This window comes from Eschrichtius robustus, chromosome 21, assembly GCF_028021215.1.
Source record: "Eschrichtius robustus isolate mEscRob2 chromosome 21, mEscRob2.pri, whole genome shotgun sequence".
Taxonomy (NCBI): Eukaryota; Metazoa; Chordata; class Mammalia; order Artiodactyla; family Eschrichtiidae; genus Eschrichtius; species Eschrichtius robustus.
This window is the reverse complement of record NC_090844.1, coordinates 31,579,347-31,605,099: the sequence shown is the minus strand read 5'-3', so window position 1 is coordinate 31,605,099 and position 25,753 is coordinate 31,579,347. Positions and strand designations below refer to the sequence as shown.

The following is a 25,753-nucleotide window of genomic DNA, read 5'->3' as shown; positions in this document are numbered from 1 at the left end:
CTGTGTTGAATAATACTTACATAACTCTAGTACAATTGTGTCTACCTAAGTATCTTGGATGCATTAACGAATTTTAAAAATGAGTTTTATGTACAAATTTTTGATTATAGTAAGTAACTTTTTATAACTGAATAAGATTCTTAGCTAACTATTTTTCTTTTATTTTCCTTATATTTAGTATTCAGAGGGTTTATCCTTGGAGTCATATGCTCTCAGTATTGTGCAGTTGCTGGGCCTTAATATGGGAATGAGTTATGATAATACTGAGACCTGCCATTGTTCAGGAGATGTTTGCACAATGTCACCAAAAGCTGTGTAAGATAATTTTCTTTATTAAACACACAGTATACTTAAAAATTTTCTTTTGGTTAGGGACTTTATATTTCTATTAACCAAACTGAATTAATTGACAATTGTAGAATACTATACCCTACACTAGGATACGCATTCTTTTCAAGTGCAGATGGAACACACACCAAAATAGACCCAGCACTCCCCCAGGCCTCTCCATGCCTGGGGACATTCTGTTCCTCCTTCCTACCTTCCAGAGTCTGGCTTGTATTTTTCTCTGCTGGCTAGATTGAAGATACCCTCTGGGGACAAGCCATATGAATTGTGTGATTTTAGTCATTCTATTTAAAGTTAAATGCCTTGATACTGGCATTATACAATATAAGGATGAACAGTACAATTCAAGTTAAAAATTTATCTTTTTTTAATTTAGAAAGGCATCAAGTCACAAATAAGTAAAATTATGCCCCACTGAGAGAGAGACTACTGAAGAAAAAGGCTCTTTAAGAATTTTAGTATCATTGATAATACTTTCCCCCTACTTTACAAACAATTTTGAAATCAGGTAGTACAAGTCCCCACGTTTTTTCATCTTTTCCCAAATTGTTTTGGTTATTCTAGGTTCTTTGTAGTTTCATATACATTTTATTATCAAATTTCCAATTTTTATGAAAACTCCTGTTGAGAGTTTTAAAAATTGAAGTATAGTTTATTTACAGCATTATGTTAGTTCCAGGTATACAGCATAGTGATTCAGTATATTTACAGGTTCTACTCCATTATAAGTTATTACAAGATAATGGCTATAATTCCCTGTGCTATATATATACTGTATCCTTGTTGCTTATCTGTTTTATACATAGTAGTTTATATCTCTTAATGCCCTACTCCTAACTTGCTCCTCCCCTCCTCCCTCTCTCCTTTGGTAACCCCTTGTTTGTTTTCTATATCTGTGAGTCTACTTCTGTTTTAAGTATGTGTTCTTTTGTATTATTTTTTAGTTACCACATATAAGCAATACCATATGGTATTTGTCTTTCTCTGTTTGACTTACTTCACTTAGTATGACAAATAGCATACAGTATTTGTCTTTCTCTGTTTGACTTACTTCACTTAGTATGATAGTCTCTAGATCCATCCTTGCTGCTGCAAATGGAAGAATTTCGTTCATTTTTATGGCTGAGTAATATTCCATACCATATCTTTTTTATCCATTCCTCTGTGGATGGGCACTTGGGTTGCTTCCATATCTTGGGTATTATAAATAGTCAATTTTGGGAGAGTTACCATCTTAACAATACTGAGTCTTTTGATTCGTGAATCTGGTATATGTCTTCATTTATTTAGGTCTTTAATTTTCCCCAGCAATGTATGGTATTTTACAGTTTACAGGTCTTGTACTTGTTTTGTTATATTTATTCTTAAACATTTTATTCTTTTTTGCTATTTTGAAAAGAACTGTTTTCTTAATTTCATTTTCAGAGTGCTCATTGCTAGTACATAGAAATATAATTTATATAAGTTTTGTATATTGACTTTGTGTGCTACAAACTTCCTAAACTCAATAGAAATTCCAGGAGATTTTATTTGTTGATTACTTAAGATTTTCTATAAACAAGATCTTGTTGTTCATGAATAAGAACAGTTTTATGTTTTCCTCTCCATCTATTTGTGTGTAATTCCTTTTTCTTGCTTAATTGCACTTGAAATAAATTCAGCCCAATGTGAATAGATCTGGTGAGAGTGGGTACCCTTGCCGTGTGCCCAATCTTAGCTATAGTTTTTTTTTTTTTAATAAATGTCTTCTCTTCTAAAACAGTATCTTTTATTCCCTGTAAATTGTGTTGTTTTATTTTTCTTCATCATTCCTATAACTATCTGACTTATTTCATATATCTATTTCCTGATGTTCATACTTTTTGCCCCTAGCAGGCACTTGGTCTACATTTCACTACACACCAGTTGCCTAGAAGAGTGCTCAGTAAATGTTTCCAATAATGACCTTTTAGCTCAGTATTCTTATTATTTCATTTTGTCCTGTGATGACTGAATCTATGTTATCCCAAATTTCTGTGAAGGCACAAAGTAGATAATAACTAAATTACTTCTTCTCTGTGTGAAATTGTTTCTCAGAGGAATATTCTTTCATCATCTTTTTGAGTATTGTATTTGTGTACACTATAAAAAATCAACTTTTAAGGTATGATTTGTCCGCAATAAAATTCATACACTTTAAACTTTAAGTGTACGAGTTTATGACTCTTGATAAATATATATAAATTACTGAACCATAGTGTCAATCAGGCTATGCAACATTTCCATTTCCACAGAAAGTTCTTTTGTGATCCTTGGCTATCCTTTTTACCTTCCACCCTGCCCCAGTCAACAGCTGATCTGATTTCTATCACTACATTTAGTTTTACTGGCTCTAGAACATTATGTAAATTGGATGATATGCACTCTCTTTTGAGTGTTCACTCTAGAAGGCTGTAATTTCTCTGAATTATTTAAACATTTTTCTTTAATTAATTGAATATATTTATAATGGTTCATTTCAAGTATTTGTGTGCCAAATCTAACACCTGGGCCTTCTCAGTGTTGCTTACTACTGACTGCTTTTTTATTGACTATGGTTTACATTTTCTTATTTCTTTGTATGATTATTATTAGTAGTAGCATATTGGATATTGTTGATAGTACAATAGAAAGCCTAGATTCTCATTACCTTCCTCTGAAAAGCATTGATTCTTTTTCTACCAGGCAATTCAATTATTGGGTAATCATTTTAAATTTTATGTGCTTGGTTTTATACTTTGTTAACATGAGTCTATAGAAAACTCAAGGCATTTCCAAACCCCTCTAAAATGGCAGGCCTGAACTTCCAAACTTGGTTTCCTCTGGGGATGTTGTTAGGGCTTGAGTTTAGGCCCTAACTGTTAGGACTGATACAGAGTAGATTTTAGTATAGGGCAGAGGTCAGCCAACAATGCTCTATAGGCTAAATTTGGCTGCCTGCCTGTTTTGTAAATTAATTTTATAGGCTTACTGTTTTACATGTTCTTCATGGCTGCTTTTGCACCACAGTGGCAGAGTTGAGTAGCTGCAACAGAGCATATGGCATATAAGCCTATAATATTTACTGTGCGGCCCTTCACAGAAAAGTTTGTCAGCTACTGGTCTAGGGCATAGTCTTTACTCTTAAATTGTATTCTTTCTAGTGTTTTAGTTGGATGCTGATATATTAGCAAACTACTAACAACTTTCTCACTCCGTCAGGACAGGTATTCCTCTTGTCCCTCCCATGGTGTAAATCAAACAACAGATTCTTGTTTGAAAAATGCCTAATTACAGAGAGCAAAAGATCTAAAATATACTTTTAAAGATAATACAGACATGCTCATATTGGTATTTATAGAAAAAATACAAAAATGATATTAAATAAATAAAAAGTATATTAAATACTGAGGCCAAAAATTTTTAATTCAGTTGTTTGGCACTAAGAAGGTAAATAAAGAGTAACACAGTTCCTATGTTTAAACAATTAATAAAGATTTTCAGATAGGTAAATAATTGGTCTTCTTTAAAACAGGATGAATGGCAAAAGATTTTGGAATTTTTTTTCATTATAAGAATTTTCTTGGTGAAATTTAAAAAGTGTGTTAAAAATGTTAGTATTTTTAAAATACTTTTATATTTTTAAAAGTGTGCCTATTGTTATCCATGAGAATAATGCTCTTTAAATCTCTCTTCAAAACATCATACATTACGAGAAATGTAGAGTTATACAGCAATAATTTTTGTCATACACTTTTTTTTTATATTTTAGGCTATCTGGGGGTATAAAGGATTTTAGCACTTGTAGCTTGGATGACTTTAAATATTTTGCTGCACGTTCTGGCCTTGAATGTCTTCATAAAATTCTTCCTGATGAGCCAGTTTACAAACAGAGGAAGATGTGTGGCAATGGAAAGTTGGAATCGGGTGAAGAATGTGATTGTGGCACTTTACAGGTTAGTGGAAATCTTTTCAAAAATAGTTTTTATTTCCCATATATGTGAGTACGAGGTGGAAAAGAAGACCTTGTCTTTTGGAAAAATAATTTTGAAAAATACCTTCTTTGGGGAAGATGGAAGCCTTTAAGTTTCCTAATTTTGCCATTTTTTGAAGTGGAGAGCAAACATCCTTTAGTTACTATCTGTCTTCAAATATTGCCCTCCTAAATTCTTTAGTGTATGCATCAGCTCTAATCTTATAATTAGTGACCACAAAGAGTGTATAAGGGGTTGAAGAAATATGCCTTTAACAACAAGCAGTAACAAAAAGACAAGAACATCTAAAGACTATAGACTATATAGCAAAATATATCGTTTGCTATTATACGGAAAAAAAGTTTTGTATTGACAGGTTATGTTTCCCTTCAACACTGCAGTGGATGCTCCTGCCATTGCAGTAAGGGAAGATAAAGAAACACAAAGAAGCACACAATGAAACTGCAGTAAGGCAAGAAAAAGAAACACACAATGAGTGGAAAGGAAGATTAAAACTGTCTTTAATCAAATTCAACTTGGCCACGTGATTGGAGAATCCTAAACAATCTGCCCCCAAAGTCTGCTAAAGCTAATTAATGAATGCATGTGAACCCAAATTCCATGGATTTCTATGTATAAACAATGAACAAATGGAAAATGAACTAAAATGTACAATTCCATATACATTGTTTCAAAAACATGAAATAGAGATAAATTTAACAGAATACATGCAAGACCTGTACAATGAAAACTTACATTGCTCAGAGAAATGAAAGAAGATTGAAAGGGAGACATATCCCACTTTCATGGACTGGAAGACACAATATTGCTAAGATGTCAGCTCTACATCAACACTCCACACAATCCCAATCCAAACCCCACCATCGTTCTGTGGAAATTGACAAGCTGATACTATAATATATATGGAAATGCAAAGGACCTAGAATAGACAAAGCAATTAAAAAGAACAAAGGTGGACCACATACACTAATTTTCTGTAAATTTCAAAATTTTCTATAAAGCTGAAATAATCAAGATAATGTGGTATTGGCCAAAGCATAAACATATCCCTTAATGAAGCACTATAGAGAATCCAAATATAAAATATTTATAAGATCAATTGATTCTCTGACAATCAGAGATGTTAAGGCAGTTCAATGGGTGAAGAAAACCTTTCCAACAAAGGTATTGTATGAACTAGATATCCATGTACATAAAAGAAAACTTTGACATCTCACCATACACAAAAATTAACTTGAAATGGATCAAAGACCTAAATATAAAAGCGAAAATCCTAAAGCTTTTAGAGTAAAACACAGGAGACAGTCTTTTTGACTCTGTGATAGGCAGAACTTTCTTAGGTAAGGCAAATAAGAATGAGGTTTTAAAGAAAAATATGTAAGTTGTACTTAATCAAATTTAGAAACTTTTTCTTTTAGGCTCTGTTAAGAAAAATAAAATGATAGACTCTGAAATGGGAGAAAATATTTACAATTTATATATGTTCAAACATATATATGTGTGTGTGTGTGTGTGTGTGTATATATATATATATATATATATATATATATATATATATATATAATATGTTCAAAAGCCAGTTCAAAGGACTTTTATTCAAATACATCAAAAGACAAGAATTATGGTTTCTGGTCTGACATGTGAGAAGTTTAGAAGTCACCACTTAGTCCTTACAACAAGTAAAAAGCTAACCAACTTGGAAAAGAAACAGCTCTTCTTGCATCCATCAGAGAAGTGAGGTCACAGCAAACCACTGCCCCACAAACTGGAAAAACCAACAGGTGAATGCAGAGAATCACAACTTACTAGAGTAGCAACGCACAGGCTAAAACCTTTTGGGAACCAGCATCTGGGTAGGAAAACCTGAACTGTAATTGACAAATTTCTGGAGTCTCAGTGTGTAGAACTCTGATAGTTTAAAACTCCAGGGGAACCCGATCATAGGAAGGTCCCCACACTTTTATGAGTTTTACCTGCAGAAACTTGAACTGGTTGTCACTGAATACTGTAGAGAAGTCTAATGCTTCTGGCAGAGGGAGGGGAAAAGGAACCATTTTGAAATAGCCAGAGCATTCTATTCTTAAGAAAGTCTGCCCTTACAAATGGAGTTGTATTGAAAAAGAAAAAAAACCCAAACTAGAATAACCAAACATTTGATTAAGAGAGACAGTAAGAAAAAAAGCTAACAAAGGAATATTTAAACTTTGAGTACATTAATACACGAGTCAATAGATGAAATAAATAGCCTTTTTAAAGTATATTATTGCTGCCTGTGGTGAAGCTGTTCATTGAAAATACCAATTAAAAATACCAGTAAGAAAAAACACACCACCAGGAAACTCAAACTTCTAATATTGGTAAATTACAGAGTTTAAAACAAACTTGCTACCGAAGACTGGAAAAGTTGATTGAAGGCACTGAATCTTGTAAAATACAAGTACGTATGGGGCCAGCATCACAGTGAAATCTGGACAGACCAGACTGGCTTCTGGGACCACTTTTCTGGGGGCAGAAGTTTGGGGGTTTGCCATTTCAGACAGAGAAGCTGAGAGTCTGCATTGCTGACAGTGTGTAAATAGATTTATTATGAAAGCAAGGATATAGGAAAAATTTAGAAGAGACTGGTAGCTAACAAGAAATCTAATAACTATTTCCTCTAAGGTTTTGGCTCCACAGTAGTATGTTAATATTGTTCAGATTATATGAAATGTAGTGAAATGACACATTTCTTTTACAACCTACTGGCTGAGATGTTGATTTCAATAAGTCTCATGTAAAGAGTGGGATTACTGAAACTGGTTTTTAAGAAATGCTCATACTTCGTAAATAAATTCTGTATTGCAGTTTTATTTGACTGTACCTAATCATGCATGATTGAGTAACAAAGCATTTGTTTCCAGAATTGTACACATCCAGACTGCTGTGATCCTAGAACATGTACAAAGAAAAAAAATAAAATATGTGGTTCGGGGGAATGCTGCACACGAGACTGCAAGGTAGGAGGCAATCTGTATTTTATATGTTAACATTAAATTTCTTTTTTAAAAAAAAAATTTATTTATTTATTTATTTATTTTGGCTGTGTTGGGTCTTTGTTGCTGCATGCGGGCTTTCTCTAGTTGCGGCGAGTGGAGGCTACTCTTCATTGTGGTGCGCAGGCTTCTCATTGCAGTGGCTTCACTTGTTGTGTAGAACGGGCTCTAGGCACACAGGCTTCAGTAGTTGTGGCACAAGGGCTCAGTAATTGTGGCTCACGGGCTCTAGAGCGCAGGCTCAGTCGTTGTGACGCACAGGCTTAGTTGCTCCACGGCATGTGGGATCTCCCTGGACCAGGGCTCGAACCTGTTTCGTCTGCATTACCAGGCGGATTCTTTTTTTTTTTTTTTTTAAATTTATTTATCTATTTTTGGCTTCATTGGGTCCTTGTTGCAGCGTGCGGGGTTTCTCTAGTTGTGTCGAGCAGGGGCTACTCTTTGTTGCGGTGTGTGGGCTTCTCGTTGTGGTGGGTTCTCTTGTTGTGGAGTGCAGGCTCTAGGTGCGTGGGCTTCAGTAGTTGTGGCTTGCAGGCTCTAGAGCACAGGCTCAGTAGTCGTGGTGCACGGGCTTAGTTGCTCCACAGCATGTGGGATTTTCCTGGACCAGGGCTCGAACCCGTGTCCCCTGGATTGGCAGGCGGATTCCTAACCACTGCGCCACCAGGGAAGTCCCAGCATTAAATTTCTTGAAATACGTGTTCCAAGGAGATGGAAAACATGTCACTACTCTATGCAGTCCTTCCCATCTTATTATATGCAAGCAGCATTGGAGCCCCTGTCACACTTCAGTCCACTCTGTAAACTGTCATTTCTAGGACTCTCCTGTACATAATGCCTGATGCTTCTCTCTCCTGACTTGACTTCCCATTCCTATACCACATTAGAAATCTTTCCTGTACCCATTGGGATTTCTCTATGATTAACATACACCTTGGGCAACCTTCTTAAGTTTTTATTTTATAAGACCATACTTAACATAGGGACAGGAAGTTAGATTAGTTCTTTTTTTGGCTAACTTCTCTTTACTGTCTTCTGGTAAAAATCCTCTGTACCTTCACAATTCATTCAGTTACTGTACAACCATTCAGTTCCTTTTAATGAAAGCATTTAACGAACCCCTGAAAGTTGCCCAACACCCAGCACAATCCATTGGAACCCTAAGGAGAAAGAAACAAACTCTTGAACAAAGGTAAATGGCACATATTCTTAAGACGGGAGGAAGAACATGATTTAATCTTTAAAAAAATTTTCCCCAGGTTTCTTGATATAATCAACATACAATTCTTTAGTTTAAGATGTACAACGTAATGATTTGCTCTAAGTATGTATTGTGAAATGATGACCACAATAAGGTTAGTTAACGCATCCACCACTTCACATACTGAGAACATTTAAAATTTACTATCTTAGCAACTTTTAGGTATATAATAACATTATTGTTAACTACAGTCACCATGCAGTACGTTAGATCCCCAGATTTTTTTCATTTTATAGCTGAAAATTTGTACCCTTAACCTACATCTTCCCATTTTCCTCACCTAGCACCCTCTGGCAACCACCAATCTACTCTCTGCTTTGAGGAGTTTGGCTTTTTTACAATTCACATGTGAGATTATACAGTATTTCTCTTTCTCTTGTCTGACTTATTTCAATTAGCATAATGTCCTCCAGGTTCCTACATGTTGTCGCAAATGGCAAGATTTCCTTATTTTTTATGGCTGAATATTATTCCACACTACATTTCTTTTAATACATTAATCTATTGCTCGACACTTAGGTCATTTCCATATCTAGGCTATTGTGAGTAATGCTGCGATGAACATGGGGGTGCATCTGGCTCTTCAAGACACTGGTATTATATCCTTCAGATATATATCCTGGATCAAAGTAGTTCTATTTTTAATTGAGAAACCTCCATATAGTTTCCCATAGTGACTGTAACAATTTACATTCCCTCCAATAGTGTGCCAGGGTTCCCTTTTCTCCACATCCTTGTAAACACTTGCTATTTGTTGCCTTTTTGACTATAGCCATTCTGACAGGTGTGAGGTGATATCTCATTGTGATTTTGATTTGCATTTCCCTGATTAGTGATGTTGAACATCTTTTCATGTGCCTGTTGGCCATCTGTGTGTCTTCCTTTGACAGATGCCTATTCAGGCTCTCTGTCCATTTCAAACTCAAGTTGTCCATCCACGTCTCTACAAATGACCCCATTTTGTTCCTTTTTATGGCTCATTAATATTCCATTGTATATATGTACCACATCTTCTTTATCCATTCATCTGTCGATGGGCATTTAGGTTGCTCCCATGACCTGGCTATTGTAAATAGTGCCACAGTGAACATTGGGGTGCATGTGTCTTTTTGAGTTATGGTTTTTCTGGGTATATACCCAGTAGTGGGATCGCTGGGTCATATGGTAATTCCAGTTTTAGTTTTTTAAGGAACCTCTATACTGTTCTCCATAGTGGCTGTATCAATTTACATTCCCACCAACAGTGCAAGAGGATTCCCTTTTCTCCACACCCTCTCCAGCATTTATTATTTGTAGATTTTTTGATGATGGCCATTCTGACCAGTGGAGACTGTCATACAGAGTGAAGTAAGTCAGAAAGAGAAAAACAAATATCATATATTCATGCATATATGTGGAATCTAGAAAAATGGTATAGATGAACCTATTTGCAAGGCAGAAATAGAGACACATAAGTAGAGAAGAAACGTATGGACACCAAGGGGTGAAAAGGGGGGGGGGTGGGATGAATTGGGAGATTGGGATTGACATATGTACACTAATATGTATAAAATAGATAACTAATGAGAACCTGCTGTATAGCACAGGGAACTCCACTTCGCTGTACAGTAGAAACTAACACAACATTGTAAAACAGCTATACCCCAATAAAAATTTTTTTTAAATTTTAAAATAAAAATTAAATTTAAAAAAAGGGAAAAAAATAAAATCAAGTTGTTTGTTCTGTTTGCTTGTTTTTTAATATTGAGTCATATGAGTTCATTATATATTTTGGGTATTAACCCCTTAACAAACATATTTGCAAATATCTTCTCCCATTCAGTAGGTTGCCTTTTTGTTTTCTTGATGGTTTCCTTCATTGTGCAAAAGATTTTGTTTGAATGAGTCCCATTTCTTTATTTTTGGTTTTTATACCCTTGCCTGAGGAGACAGATCCAATAAAAATATTGCTAAATTCAAAGTCAAAGAGTGTACTGCTTACGTTTTCTTCTAGGAGTTTTATGGTTTCTGGTCTTGCATTTAGGTCTTTAATCCATGTTGAGTTTATTCTTGTATATGATGTGATATGCACACATCATATACAAAAATTTCATTCTTTTAGATGGAGGTGTCCAGTTTTCCCAACATGACTTATTAAAGAGACTGTCGTTTCACCATTGTATATCTTCTTGCCTCCTTTGTCATAGATTAATTGACCATATGTGTATGATTTATTTCTGAGCTCTCTATTCTGTTCCATTGATTTATAACTGCTTTTGTGTCAGTAGCATACTGTTTTGATTACTGTAGCTTTGTAAAATAGTCAGAAGTCAGGGAGTGTGATAACTCTAGTTCTTTTTTTCTCAAGATTGCTTTGGCTGCTAGGTGTCTTTTGTGGTTCCATACGCATTTTAGAATTCTTTGTTCTAGTTCTGAGAAAAATGTCATGAGTATTTTGCTAGGGATTGCATTCAATCTGTAGATTGCTTTGGGTAGTACAGTCATTTTAACATTAATTCTTCCAATCCATGAACATGGTATATCTGTCCATTTATTTGTATGTATTCATCAATGTCTTATAGTTTTCAGAGTATAGGTCTTTCACTTCCTTTATTCTTAGGTATTTATTCTTAGGTATTTTATTCTTTTTCATGTGATTGTAGATGAGATTGTTGTGTATGTCTTTAGCTCTGAAGTGAGTCTCTTATAGGTAGCTTATAGATGGGTCTTGGTTTTTTTTTTATCCAGTCAGCCTTTTGATTGCAGCATTTAGTCCTTTGACATTTAAAGGGGTTATTGATAGCTATGTACTTATTGATATTTTGTTTCTTGCTTTCTGGTTGTTTCTGTAATTCTTCTCTTTTCTTTCTCTTTTAGTTTCTTCCCTTGCAGTTTGATGATTTTCTTTAGTGTTATGTATGGGTTCCTTTCTCTCTAATTTTTGTATATCTATTGTAGTTTTTGATTTGGGTTACCATGGGGTTCATATATGTTGACCTATAGCTACACCTACTTGTTTTAAACTGATAGTCATTTAAATTCAAACACATTCTAAAAGATCTACATTTTTTACCCCCCCACATACATTTTGTGTTTTTGATGTCATATTTTACATCTTCATGACTATTCCTTATATGTTTATTGTAGCTATAGTTGATTTTTACAATTTTTGTCTGTTAACCTTGATACTAGATTATTTAAGTGGTTGATCCACTGCCTTAACTATATATTTGCCTTTACCAGGGAGATTTTTCACTTCCTATATTTTCTTATTTCTTGTTGTAGCCTTTTATTTTTCACTTAAAGAAGATCCTTTAACACTTCTTGTAAGGTTGGTTTAGTAGTGATGAACTCTTTTCATTTTTGCTTGTCTTGAAAAAGCTTTATCTCTTTCTCAATTCAGAATGATAACCTTGCAGGGTAGAATATTCTAGGTTGTAGATTTTTTTTTTCTTTCAGCACTTTAAATATATCATACCATTCTCTTCTGTGGTGGCAAGTTTCTTTAGAAAAATAAGCTAAGAGCCTTATTTGGCTTCCCTTGTATGTGACTTTGTCTCTTGCAGCCTTTACAATTTTCTCTTTATCTTTAACTCTTGCTATTTTAATTATGATAATTCTTAATGTGGGTCTCTTTGGGTTCATCTTGTTTGGGATTCTCTGTGATTCCTTTACCTGGATATCTGTTTCCTTCTTTAGGTTAGGGAAGTTTTCAGCCATAATTTCATCATATAAAGTCTAAAAGTTAAATTTATTCCCAAGTAATATAGTGTTTTTGATACTATTATAAGTGGGATTTAAAATTTTTCTTTTTCATATATTTTGTTAAAAATGGATAGAAATGAAAATGATTTTAGTAGTTTGATTTTGTATCCTGCAACTTTACTGAATTTGTGTATAAGCTCTAATGGATTTTTTTGTGGTTCTTTAGGATTTTCTGTATATAAGATCATGTCATGTGAAAACAGTGACAATTTTACTTCTTCCTTTCTGATTTGAGTGCCTTTTATTTCTTTTTCTTGCCTAATTGCTTTGGCTAGAACTTCTAGTACTGTGCTGAATAGGAGTGGTGATAGTGGATACCTCCATTTGTTCCTGATCTTAGAGGAAAAGATTTCAGCTTTTCACTATTGAGTATAATGTTAGCTAAAGTTTGTCATATATAGCTTTTATTATGTTGAGATATGTTCTTCCTATACCGAATTTTTTGAGTGTTTATCATGAAAGGGTGTTGAATTTTGTCAAATGTTTTTTTCTGCATCTCTTCAGATTATATGAATTTTACTCTTAATTTTATTAATGGGGTGTATTGCATTTATTGATACCTGTATGTTGAATCATTCTTGCATCTAAGGTATAAATCCCACTTGACCATGGTGTTTGTTCCTTTTAATATGCTGTTGAATTTGGTGTGCTAGCATTTTCTTCAGAATGTTTTTCATCTGTATTCACCAGGGATATTGGCCTGCAATTTTCTTTTCTTCTGGTGTCCTTATCTGTCTTTAGTACTGGGGTAATGCTGGCCTTGTAAAACGAGTTTGGAAGTATTCCCTCCTTTTTAATTTTTTGGAAGAGTTTGAGAAGGATTAGTATTATATTATTCTTTAAATATTTCATAGAATTCACTTGTGAAACCATCTGGTCCTGGGCTTTTCTTAGGAGGTTTTAAAAACAAATTTAGTCTCTATAGTTGTGATTAGTCAGTTCAAGTTTTCCATTTCTTCATGATTCAGTCTTGGTAGGTTGTGTGTTTCTTGGAACGTATACATTTCTTCTAGGTCACACACTTTGTCAGCATATAATTCTTCATAGTAGCTTCTTATGATCCTTTGTATTTCTACAGTATCAGATTTAGTGTCTCTTCTTTCATTCATAATTTTATTTTATTGAGGCCTGTCTTTTTTTTACTTGGTTAGTCTAACTAAAGTTTTGCCATTTTGGATTTCAAAAATCCAACTCCTAGTTTTATTGATCTTCTCTATTTTTTTTTTAGTCTCTATTTCATTTATTTCCCCTCTAATCTTTGTTCTTTTCTACCTTTTACTAACTTTGGGTTTACTTTTTTCCTCCTTTTCTTATTCCTTTAGATGTAATGTTGGGTTGTTTATTTGAGATATTTCCTTTTTTTAATGTGGACATTTATTGCTATAAACGTAACTCTTATAACTGATTTTGTGGCATCTCATATATTTTGGTATATTGTTTTTGTCTATTTCAGGATTCTTTTTGATGTTTCTTTTATTTCTCCTTGATCTATTGGTTGTTCAGGAGTGTGATGTTTAATTCTGCATTTTCTGAATTTTCCACTTTTTCCTCTTTTATTGGTTTCTAGTTTCATAACATTGTAAAATACACAAAATATTATTTCAGTCTTAAGTTTCTTATAACTTGCCTGTGACCACCACATATCCTATTGTAGAGAATGATACATGTGCTTTTGAGAAGAATTTGTATTTTTTTCCATGGGAAATAATGTCCTATATATGTCTCAAGGTCCATTTGATCTATAATGTTATTTAGGTCTGCTATTTTCTTACTGACTTTCTGGTTGATTTATCCAATGTTAAAAGTAGGGTATTGAAGTCCCCTTCTGTTATTGTATTGTTGTCTACTTTTCCCTTCAGTCTGTCAATATTTGCTTAAAGTTTTTAGGTGCTCCAATATTTGGTGCATGTATAGTTACAAGTGTTATATTCTCTTGATGGATTGATCCCTTTGTCATCTTATGATGACCTTCTTTGTCTTTTGTGACTGATTTGACTGAAAGTCTATTTTGTCTAATATAAGTGCAGTAAACCCTGCTTTCTTTTGGTTAGCATTTGCATGGAATATCTTTTTATTCCTTTCACTTTCAGCTTAGGCATATTCTTAAAGCTAAATTGAGTTTCTTGACTGTTGAATCTTTTTTTTTTCTCTATCCATTTTCCACTCTGTATATTTTGATTGGAGAATTTAATCTGTTTACATTTAAAGTAATTATTGATAGGTAAGGACTTTCTATTGCCATCTTGTTAGTTGTTTTCTGTTTTTTAAAGTTCCTTTTTCTTTTCCATCTTCCTTTTTGATTTATTTTTTGTAGTGATATATTTTAATTTGTGTATCTATTATAGATTACCTCTTTGTGAATACCATGATGCTTACAAAGATATTTTATAGATATAACAGTATATTTTAAGCTGCTAATAACAACCCATCTTCTATAAATACAAAAACTTTGCATTTTTAATTCTCCTCCTCCTATATTTTATGCATTTAATATCACACTTTGTATTTTTTATATTGTGAATCCATTAAAAAATTATTATAACTATGTTTATTTCATAATACTTTTGTAGTAGAGATAAATGTGATTTGTCATGATTACAGTATTAGGATATTCTGAATTTGACTATATATTTACATTTACCAGTGAGTTTTACACTTTTATATATTTTCATGACTTAGTGTCCTCTTATAATTTGATGAACTCCTTGTTGGATTTCTTATAAGCAGGTCTGGAGATGATGAACCCCCTTACCTTTTATTTGTCTGGAATTGTCTTTATCTCTCCTTAATTTTTGAAGGGCACTTTGCCTTGTATAGTTTTCTTGGTTGGCAATTTTTTCTTTTAGTATTTTGAATGTTTCATCCCCCTCCATCCTGGTTTGCAACATTTCTGCAAGACAAATCCACTGATAACCTTATGGATTCCTTTATATGTAATGAGTAATTTTTATCTTGCTGCTTCAAAATTTTTCTTTTGACTTTTAACATTTTGGTTATAATTTGTCTTAGGGGAATATATTTTGGGTTTTTCTTGTTTGGAGACCTTTTAGCCTTCTGTTCCTAGCTGTCCGTATGTCTCCCAAGATTTGGGAAGCTTTCAGCTATTATTTCTTTAAAAATCTTTCTGCTCCTTTCTCTCTGTTTTCCCCTTCAGGAGCTCTTATGATATGAATGTTCATTTGCTTGATAAGCTACCATAATTCAGGTAGGTGTTCTTTACTTTTTTATTGTTTTTGGTTGTTGTTGTTTCTCTACTGGATAAATGGAAATAAACAATATTCAGGTTCACTTACTCTTGCTTCTGCATGATTGATTCTGCTTTTGAAGTCTTTCATTAAATTTTTATTTTTATTATTGTTTTCTTCAACTCTACAATTTCTGTTTAGTTCTTTTTGATGGTTACACTTTCTTTATTCCTCCATTTTGCTCTTGCAGTTTTTTCAATTTCCTCTGGTTATCTACCTGTGTTCTCTTACATTTCTTCATCGAGGTTCTTTAAGGTGATTATTTTAAAATCTTTCCACAAATTAAAGCCCAGATTTAGATAGCTTCCCTGGTGAATATTATCAAACATTTAAAGAAGAAACAATAACAATACACCACAATCTTTCCCAGAAAATGTAAGAGAAAGGGATACTTTAAAACTCATTTTAAGGCTTCGCTGGTGGCGCAGTGGTTAAGAATCCACCTGCCAATGCAGGGGACATGGGTTTGAGCGCTGGTCTGGGAAGATCCCACCTGCTGCAGAGCAGCTAAGCCTGTGCACCACAACTACTGAGCCTGTGCTCTAGAGACTGTGAGCCACAACTACTGAGCCTGCGTGCCACAACTACTGAAGCCCGTGCACCTAGAGCCCGTGCTCCACAACAGAGAGTAGTCCCCGCTCACCGCAACTAGAGAAAGCCCACACGCAGCAACAAAGACCCAACACAGCCAAAAATAAATAAACAAAATAAATAAATTTATTTAAAAAAATAAATAAGAAAAATAACTCATTTTAAAGGACAGTATTACCCTGACACCAAACCAGATGAAAGCCTCACAGGGAGACTATAGACCAATATTCCTCATGAATGTCAATGCAAAAACCCTTTTAAAATTACAAACAGAGTCCAGAAACATGAAAAGAATGCCACCATGACCAAGAGGGATTTATTTCAGTAATGCACGTTTGTTTAATTAATGTAGCACGCCATATTATTTAAATAAAGAAAAAGAAAATACATGATCACCTCAAAAGATTCAGTAAAAGGATATAACAGATGTAATAACTACTCATTTATAAAATTACCCACAAATTATAAATAGGGAGAAACTTAACCTGATACAGGTCATCTATGAAATACCTACAGCTAACATCATACCAATAACAAAATTCTGAGTACTTTCCCCCTAAAATCAGACACAGAGCAAGGAGGTGTAGGCTCTTATCACCTCTATTAAATGCTGTACTAGAGACTGTAGAGAGTACAGTCAGGTAAGAAAAAGAAATAAAAGTCGTCCAATTTGGAGGGAGGAAGTACACCTCTCTCTGCAGATGACATGATCCTGCATGTATGTAATGATCCTAAGGAATTCATCAAAAATAGCTTTGAAAACAAATGAGTTTATAAAAGTCACAAGATACACAGTCGCTATACAAAAATGAATTGAATTTCTATGTAATTGCAGTGAACAATCTTGAAATGAAATTAGAAAAACAATTCCATTCACAGTAGCATAAGAATACTCTTAATAAAAGAAATGCAAAACAGATTCACTTAACACATTTTTGAGGAAAAGAAAAAATCTAAGTGAAGTTGGAATATTCCATGTGAATGGATTGGAAGACTCAGAATTGTTAAGATGGCAATTTTTTCCTTTCTCGGAGGTCTCCAGTAGTATCTCTAGGTTTAATGAATCAGTAGAGAACTCACAGTACTCAGCATATAGCTTACTCATGATTATGATTTATTAAAGCCGAAGGACACAAAGAAAAATCAGCAAAGGCTATCTTTCCATTTACTTGTTTTTCATCATGGATTTCCTTCATCAATGTTTTATAATTTTCAGTGTGCAGATCTTATATATCCTTAATAAAGATTACTCCTAAGCATTTTATTCTTTTTGATGCTATTGTAAATAGGATTTTTTCTTAATTTGTTTTGTAGATAGCTCATTTTTACATTTAAAGAAACACAACTATCTTTATATGTTGATTTTGTATCTTGCAACTTTTAATAATTAAGTTATTATTTTTAACAGTTTTTTTGGTGAAGTCTTTAACCTTTTCTATATATAGCATAATGTCATCTGCAAACAGAGACAATTTGACTTCTTTCCTTCCAATTTGGATGTCTTTTATTTCTTTTTTCTTGCCTCATTGCTCTGGCTAGGACTTCCAGTACTAAGTTGAACAGGAGTAGTGAGAGAGGGCATCCTTGGCTTGTTAGCTATGGGATTGTCATATACGGCCTTTATTATGTTGAGGTGCATTCCTTCCTATAGCTAAGTTGATAGTCTTTCATCATGAAAATATATTAAATTTTGGCAAATGCTTTTGCTGTATCTGTTGAGATGATCACGTTATTTTTATCCTTCATTCTGTTAATGTAGTGTATTGCATTTATTGACGTGGGTATGTTCAACCATCCTTGCATCCTAGGGCTAAATCTCATTTGATGATGGTGTATTAACATTTTAATGTGCCGTTGAACTTGGTTTGCTAGTATTTTGTTGAGGATTTTTGCATCTATGTTCATCAGGCTGTTCATCAGGTCAAAACTACATTGGCATATAGTTTTCTTTTCTTGTGGTGTCTTTGTCTGACTTTGGCCTGAGGGTAATTCTGGCCTTGTAAAATAAGTTTGAAAGTATTTTTTCCTCTTCAATTTTTGGAAGAGATTAAGAAGGATTGGCCTTAATTTTTCCTTAAATGTTTGATAGAATTCAACTGTGAAGCCATCTGATCCTGGGCTTTTCTTTTTTGGGAGGTTTTTGATAACTGACTCAGTCTGTTTGCTCATTATTGGTTTGTTCAGATTTCCTATTTCTTCATGATTCAATCTTGGAAGATCATTTCTAGGTTTCTTCTAGTTTATAAAATTTGTTTATAATTGTAGTCTCTTATAATCCCTTGTATTTCTGTGCTATCTGTTATAATGCCACCTCTTTCATTTATAATTTATATGAATTGTCTCTTTTATTTTTCTCAGTTAGCCTAGCTAAAAGTTTGCCAATTTTATCTTTTCAAAAACCCAGCTCTTCGTTTTTGTGACTTTTTAAAATTGTTTTTCAAATCTCTATTTCACTTATTTCTGCTCTAATATATATTATTACTTTCCTTCTGCTAACTTTGAGCTTAGTTGGTTCTTCTTTTTCTAGTTCCTTGAAGTGTTAGGTAGGTTGTTTGTCTGAGATCATTTTTTGAATATAGGTGTTTATTATTATGAAAGTTCCACTCAGAAGTAAATTTCCTGCATCCCTTGGGTTTTGGAGTGTTGTTATCTCCAGTTTTCATTTGTCTCAAAATATTTTTGCTTCCTTTTAATTTCTACGTTGACACATTGTTTTTTTCAGTAGTGTATTGTTTAATTTTCATAAATTTGTGAAATTTCAAGTTTTCTTTCATTGTGGTTGGAAAAGATGCTTGGTATGATTTCAGTCTTTTTAAATTTGTTACGACTTGTTTTTGGCCTATGCTGTATCTTGGAGAATGTTCTATGTGCACTTGAGGAGAATATATATTCTGCTGCTATTGGATGGCACATTCTGTGTATGTTTGTTAGGTCCATTAGGTCTATAATGTTGTTCAAGTCCATTGTTTTCTTATGGATTTTTCTGTTATGGATGATCTAACCAATATTGAAAGTGTGGTAATGAAGTCACCTATTATTATTACTGTATTTGTGACTGTTTCTTCAGTTGTTAATGTTTGCTTTGTATATTTAGGTATTCTAAGGTTGGGTGCATATGTATTTATAATTGTTATAAATATTGTTTATTTAAAGTCTTAAAGTCTATGTTATCTGATATAAATGTGCCCTCCCTGCTCTCTCTGATGGCCATTTGCATGAACTACTTTTTTCCATCCCTTCACTTTCAGTTTATGTGTATCCTGAAGGCTTAAATGAGTTTCTTGTAGGCAGCATATAGTTGAATTTTGTTTTTTATTCATTCAACTACTCTATGTCTTTTGATTATTGAATATAATTCGTTTACTTTCAAAGTAATTATTGATAAGGAAGGATTTGCTATTGCCATAGTGTTGTTTTCTGTTTGTTTTGTAGTTCTTTTGTCCCATTTTTCATCTCTCACAGTCTTACTTTGTGATTTTTTTTGTGGTGGTATGCTTTGATTCATTTCTCTTTGTATTTTGTGTTTTGACTAAAAGTATTTTCTTTGTGATTTTCACAAGGCTTACACAAAACATTTTATAGTCATAACAGCCTATTTAAGCTGATAATATCTTCAATTTCATACAAAAACTCTTAAGCTTTTACTTCTCTCCCCCCACATTTCATGCTATTAGTCGTATTTTAACATTTAAAAATATTGTGTATCCATGAACAAATTGTTGCAGCTACAGTTATTTTTAATGCTTTTGTCTTTTAACTTTTATACCAGAGTTAAAAGTGATTTACATACCACCATATTATGTATAGTATTGGAGTATCTGAATTTTATTGAATACTTACTTTTGCCAGTGGTTTTTATCCTTTCATATGTTTTCATGATTCTATTTGGCATCTTTTCATTTTGACTTGAAGAACCTTCTTTAAAGAGCCTTTTTTTTTTTCGTAAGACAGGTCTAGTGGTGATGAACTTCCTCAGCATTTGTCTTTCTGGGAAAGTCTTATTTCTTCTTCATTTCTGAAGGACAGCTTTACCAGGTATAGTACTCTTGGTTGGCAGATTTTTTTCTTTGAAAATATCCTCCCACTTTCTGTACTGCAAGGTTTCTGCTGAGTAGTCTTACAGTCTTATGTGCATTCCCTTGTGATAAGTTTCTTTCCTCTTCTGTCAGTATTTCTTTATTAAGTAAGCTTTCTGCCCTTTCTCTTTGCTTCTTCTGGGATTCCCATATGCATAGGTTGTTTCTTTCAACAATGTTCCATATATACCATAGAATTTACCTTTTTTCTTCTTTGTTCTTCCAACTGGATAATTTCAAATAATTGTCTTTGAATTCACTGTTTCTTCTGCTTGATCAACTGTGCTTTTGCAGCTTTTTATATGAAAATTTTCAGTTCAGTCATTTCATTCTTCAGATCCAGAATTTATTTGGTTCTTAAAAACAAATTTCTGTCTTTGTTAGATGTCTCATTTTGTTTATGTATTGTTTTCCTGGTTTTTATTTGCCTATCTATTCTCTCTTATAGTTCACTGAACTTATGATGATTATTTTTAATTTTTTTTGTCAGGCAATTTGTGCATCTTCATTTCTTTGGGGTCTTCCACAGAGATATATTTTGGTCCTTTAGTGGTGTCTTGTTTCCTTGATTCTTTATGTTCCTTGATGCCTTGCATTGCTGTCTTCACATTTGAAGAAGTCGCCATCTCCTCCAGTGTTTACTAACTGGCCTTGGGAGAGAAAGAAGTCAGGCACCAGTCAGCCCAGCTAGAGTTCTGAGGGTCTCACAGACCTTTTCTATGGGTGTGTATACTCCATTCCTCTTATTCCCTCATAGTGGGAAAGTTTAGGATTGTATGCTTTCTCTCAGTCTTGCAAAGCTAGTATGAATGTGGAAAGCCTCCTATTTATTTTCCTTAAGGCTGTGCCCTGAAGTGTTCAAAGTTGTGCACCTTCCCCCAGTTCGGCAGAGTCCAGCCAGCTGCTAATATACATGTGTCCTCCGCAGCATTCTGCACCCTGTTGGAGGCTCACGTGCACCATCTGCTAGAGAGTGTGGGTGCTGGCTATACGGGTGTGTGTGGAGTGCTGGAGGTGTTGTTCTCTGGCTAGTTGTGGGTGTCCTCAGGTAAGGCATCCTATTGGTTCATATGGAGGGCTCTTGCAGGAGCCTGCGAGCCAGTTATTAGGATACATGGCTTGTTGCTGTGATCCATACACTGTTGCTGTGAGCACCCATCCCTTTTCCCTACTCCTACATGTCTCCAGACTGCCAATCCACTCAGTGTTCTGGGTCGGGGAAGACAAAAGTGGGCCTCGTAGCCAGTGTCTCACAAGGCTGGGGAAACCAGGCTCCTTACATCACTTTCACTTTCTCCTCTTGGAGAAGTCACAGGCCACCTTGGAGAAGGGGGTGATGTGGGTCAAGAGAAACTGTTGTTCTTACCCACTTCAATGCATCTACTCTCAGATGTTTTTACTCCAAAAGGGGACTGGAACCTTTTTGTTGGATTCCTGGGCTCCCATAAAGATATTCTTATCCATGGTATTTGTTTCTGTGTGAGTATGCAGCCTGGAATCTCCTAGTCTCCCACCTTACTGATGCCACTCTCCTCTTCTTTCCCATTATTGGACATAGTATAGGATTAGTTATTGATATTAATGGTAACTTTAAAAATTAACCAACCTGGGGACCTTCAAGATGGTGGAGGAGTAAGATGTGGAGATCACCTTTCTCCCCACAAATACATAAAAAATACATCTACATGTGGAACACCTCCTACAGGACACCTACTGAACGCTGGCAGAAGACCTCAGACTTCCCAAAAGGAAAGAAAATCCCCACGTACCTGGCCATGTGCCTAAGAGGGTCTTGGTGCTCCGGCTTGGTGTCATCCTGAGCCTCTGAGGTGGGAGAGCCGCGTTCAGGACATTGGACCACCAGAGACCTCCTGGTCCCAAGTAATATCAATCGGCAGAGCTCTCCCGGAGATCTCTGTCTCAATGCTAAGACACAGCTCCACCCAACGGCCAGCAAGCTCCACTGCTGGACGCCCCATGCCAGACAACTAGCAAGACAGGAACACAACCCCACCCATTAGCAGAGAGGCTGCCTAAAATCATACTAAGTTCATAGATACCCCAAAACACACCACTGGACACGGCCCTACCCACCAGAAAAACAAGATCCAGCCCCACCCACCAGAACACAGGTACCAGTCCCCTCCACTAGGAAGCCTACAAAACCCACTGAACCAACTTCACCCACTGGGGCAGACACCAAAAACAATGGGAACTACGAATGTGCAGCCTGCAAAAAGGAGACCCAAGCACAGTAAGTTAAACAAAATGAGAAGACAGAGAAATATGCAGCAGATGAAAGAGCAAGGTAAAACCCCACCAGACCAAACAAATGAAGAGGAAATAGGAAGTCTACCTGAAAAAGAATTCAGAGTAATGATAGTAAAGATGATCCGAAATCTTGGAAATAGAATGGTGAAAATACAAGAAACATTTCACAAGGACCTAGGAGAACTAAAGAGCAAACAAACAATGATGAACAACACAATAAATAAAATTTAAAATTCTCTAGAAGGAATCAATAGCAGAATAACTGAGGCAGAAGACTGGATAAGTGACCTGGAAGATAAAATAGTGGAAATAATTACCGCAGAGCAGAATGAAGAAAAAAGAATGAAAAGAATTGAGGACAGTTTCAGAGACCTCTGGGACAACATTAAATGCACCAACATTCAAATTATAGGGGTCCCAGGAGAAGAAGAGAAAAAGAAAGGGTCTGAGAAAATATTTGGAGAGATTATAGTTGAAAACTTCCCTAACATGGGAAAGGAAGTCGTCAATCAAGTCCAGGAAAGGCAGAGAGTCCCATACAGGATAAATCCAAGGAGAAACACGCCAAGACACGTATTAATCAAACTATCAAAAATTAAATACAAAGAAAAAATATTAAAAGCAGCAAGGGACAAGCAACAAATAACATACAAGGGAATCCCCATGAGGTTAACAGCTCATCTTTCAGCAGAAATTCTGCAAGCCAGAAGGGAGTGGCAGGACATATTTAAAGTGATGAAAGGGAAAAACCTACAACCAAGATTACTCTACCCAGCAAGGATCTCATTCAGATTCAATGGGGAAATTAAAACCTTTACAGACAAGCAAAAGCTAAGAGAATTCAGCACCACCAAACCAGCTTTACAGCAAATGCTAAAGGAACTTCTCTAGGCAGGAAACACAAGAGAAGGAAAAGACCTACAAAAACAAACTGAAAACAATTAAGAAAATGGTAATAGGAATATACATATTGACAATTACCTTAAATGTAAATGGATTAAAATACTCCAACCAAAAGACATAGACTGGCTGAATGGATACAAAAACAAGACCCATATATATGCTGTCTACAAGAGACCCACTTCAGACCTAGGGACACAAACAGACTGAAAGTGAGGGGATGGAAAAAGGTATTCCATACAAATGGAAATCAAAAGAAAGCTGGAGTAGCAATTCTCATATCAGACAAAATGGACTTTAAAATACAGACTATTACAAGAGACAAAGAAGGATACTACATAATGATAAAGGAATCAATCCAGAAAGAAGATACAACAATTGTAAATATTTATGCACCCAACATAGGAGCACCTCAATCTATATGGCAAACAGTAACAGCCATAAAAGGGGAAATCAACAGTAACACAGTAATAATAGGGGATATTAACACCCCACTTTCACCAATGGACAGATCATCCAAAATGAAAATAAATAAGGAAACACAAATTTTAAATGACACATTAAACAAGATGGAGTTAATTGATATGTATAGGACATTCCATCCAAAAACAACAGAATACACTTTCTTCTCAAGTGCTCATGGAACGTTCTCCAGGATAGATCATATCTTGGGTCACAAATCAAGCCTTGGTAAATTTAAGAAAATTGAAATCGTATCAAATATCTTTTGCAACCACAACGCTATGAGACTAGATATTAACTACAGGAAAAAATCTGTAAAAAATACAAACACATGGAGGCTAAACAATATGCTACTAAATAACCAAGAGATCACTGAAGAAATCAAAGAGGAAATCAAAAAATACCTAGAAACAAATGACAATGAAAACACGATGAACCAAAGCCTATGGGATGCAGCAAAAGCAGTTCTAAGATAGAAGTTTATAGCAATACAATCCTACCTCAAGAAGAAAAATCTCAAATAAACAATCTAACCTTACACCTAAAGCAATTAGAGAAAGGAGAACAACAACAACAAAAAAACCCAAAGTTAGCAGAAGGAAAGAAATCATAAAGATCAGGTCAGAAATAAATGAAAAAGAAATGAAGGAAATGATAGCAGAGATCAATACAACTAAAAGCTGGTTTTTTGAGAAGATAAACAAAATTGATAAACCATTAGCCGGACTCATCAAGAAAAAAAGGGAGAAGACTCATCAACAGAATTAGAAATGAAAAAGTAGTAACAACTGACACTGCAGAAATACAAAGGATCATGAGAGATACTAGAAGCAATTGTATGCCAAGAGAATGGGCAACCTGGAAGAAATGGACAAATTCTTAGAGAAGCACAACCTTCTGAGACTGAACCAGGAAGAAATAGAAAATATAAACAGACCAATCACAAGCACTGAAATTGAGACTGTGATTAAAAATTTTCCAACAAACAAAAGCCCAGGACCAGATGGCTTCCCTGGTGAATTCTATCAAACATTTAGAGGAGAGCTAACACCTATCCTTCTCAAACTCTTCCTAAATATAGCAGAGGGAGGAACACTCCCCAACTCATTCTACGAGGAAACCATCACCCTGATACGAAAACCACACAAAGATGTCACAAAAAAAGAAAACTCCAGGTCAATACATCTGAAGAACATAGATGCAAAAATCCTCAACAAAATACTAGCAAACAGAATCCAGCTGCACATTAAAAGGATCATACACCATGATCAAGTGGAGTTTATCCCAGGAATACAAGGATTCTTCAATATATGTAAATCAATCAATGTGATACACTATATTAACAAATTGAAGGATAAAAACCATATGATAATCTCAATAGATGCAGAAAAAGCTTTTGAAAAAAATTCGACACCCATTTATGATAAAAATTCTCCAGAAAGCCATAGAGGGAACCTACCTCAACATAATAAAGGCCATATACGACAAACCCAGAGCCAACATCATTTTCAACTGTGAAGTATTGAAAGCATTTAATCTACAATCAGGAACAAGAAAAGGATGTTCACTTTTGCCACTTTTATTCAACGTAGTTTTAGAAGTCCTAGCCTTGGCAATCAGAGAAGAAGAAAAATAAAAGGAATCCAAATTGGAAAAGGAGTAAAACTGTCACTGTTTGCAGATGACATGATACTATACATAGAGAATCCTAAAGATGCTACCAGAAAACTATTAGAGCTAGTCAATGAATTTGGTAGAGTAGCAGGATACAAAATTAATGCACAGAAATCTCTTGCATTCCTATACACTAATGATGAAAAATCTGAAAGAG

At 34.7% G+C, this 25,753-nt stretch overlaps 1 protein-coding gene across 2 annotated transcripts in view; it reads left to right on the top strand.

The window, feature by feature from the left end:
* Nucleotides 1–25,753, top strand: part of LOC137755947 (disintegrin and metalloproteinase domain-containing protein 5-like) — a 148,685-nt gene that overhangs the window by 51,964 nt on the left and 70,968 nt on the right. For both annotated transcript variants that reach the window (XM_068532090.1, XM_068532091.1), the window contains 3 exons: nt 179–315; nt 4,118–4,301; nt 7,241–7,336. In XM_068532090.1, the coding sequence (XP_068388191.1) occupies nt 179–315; nt 4,118–4,301; nt 7,241–7,336 (417 nt within the window). The remainder of the gene's footprint in view (nt 1–178; nt 316–4,117; nt 4,302–7,240; nt 7,337–25,753) is intronic.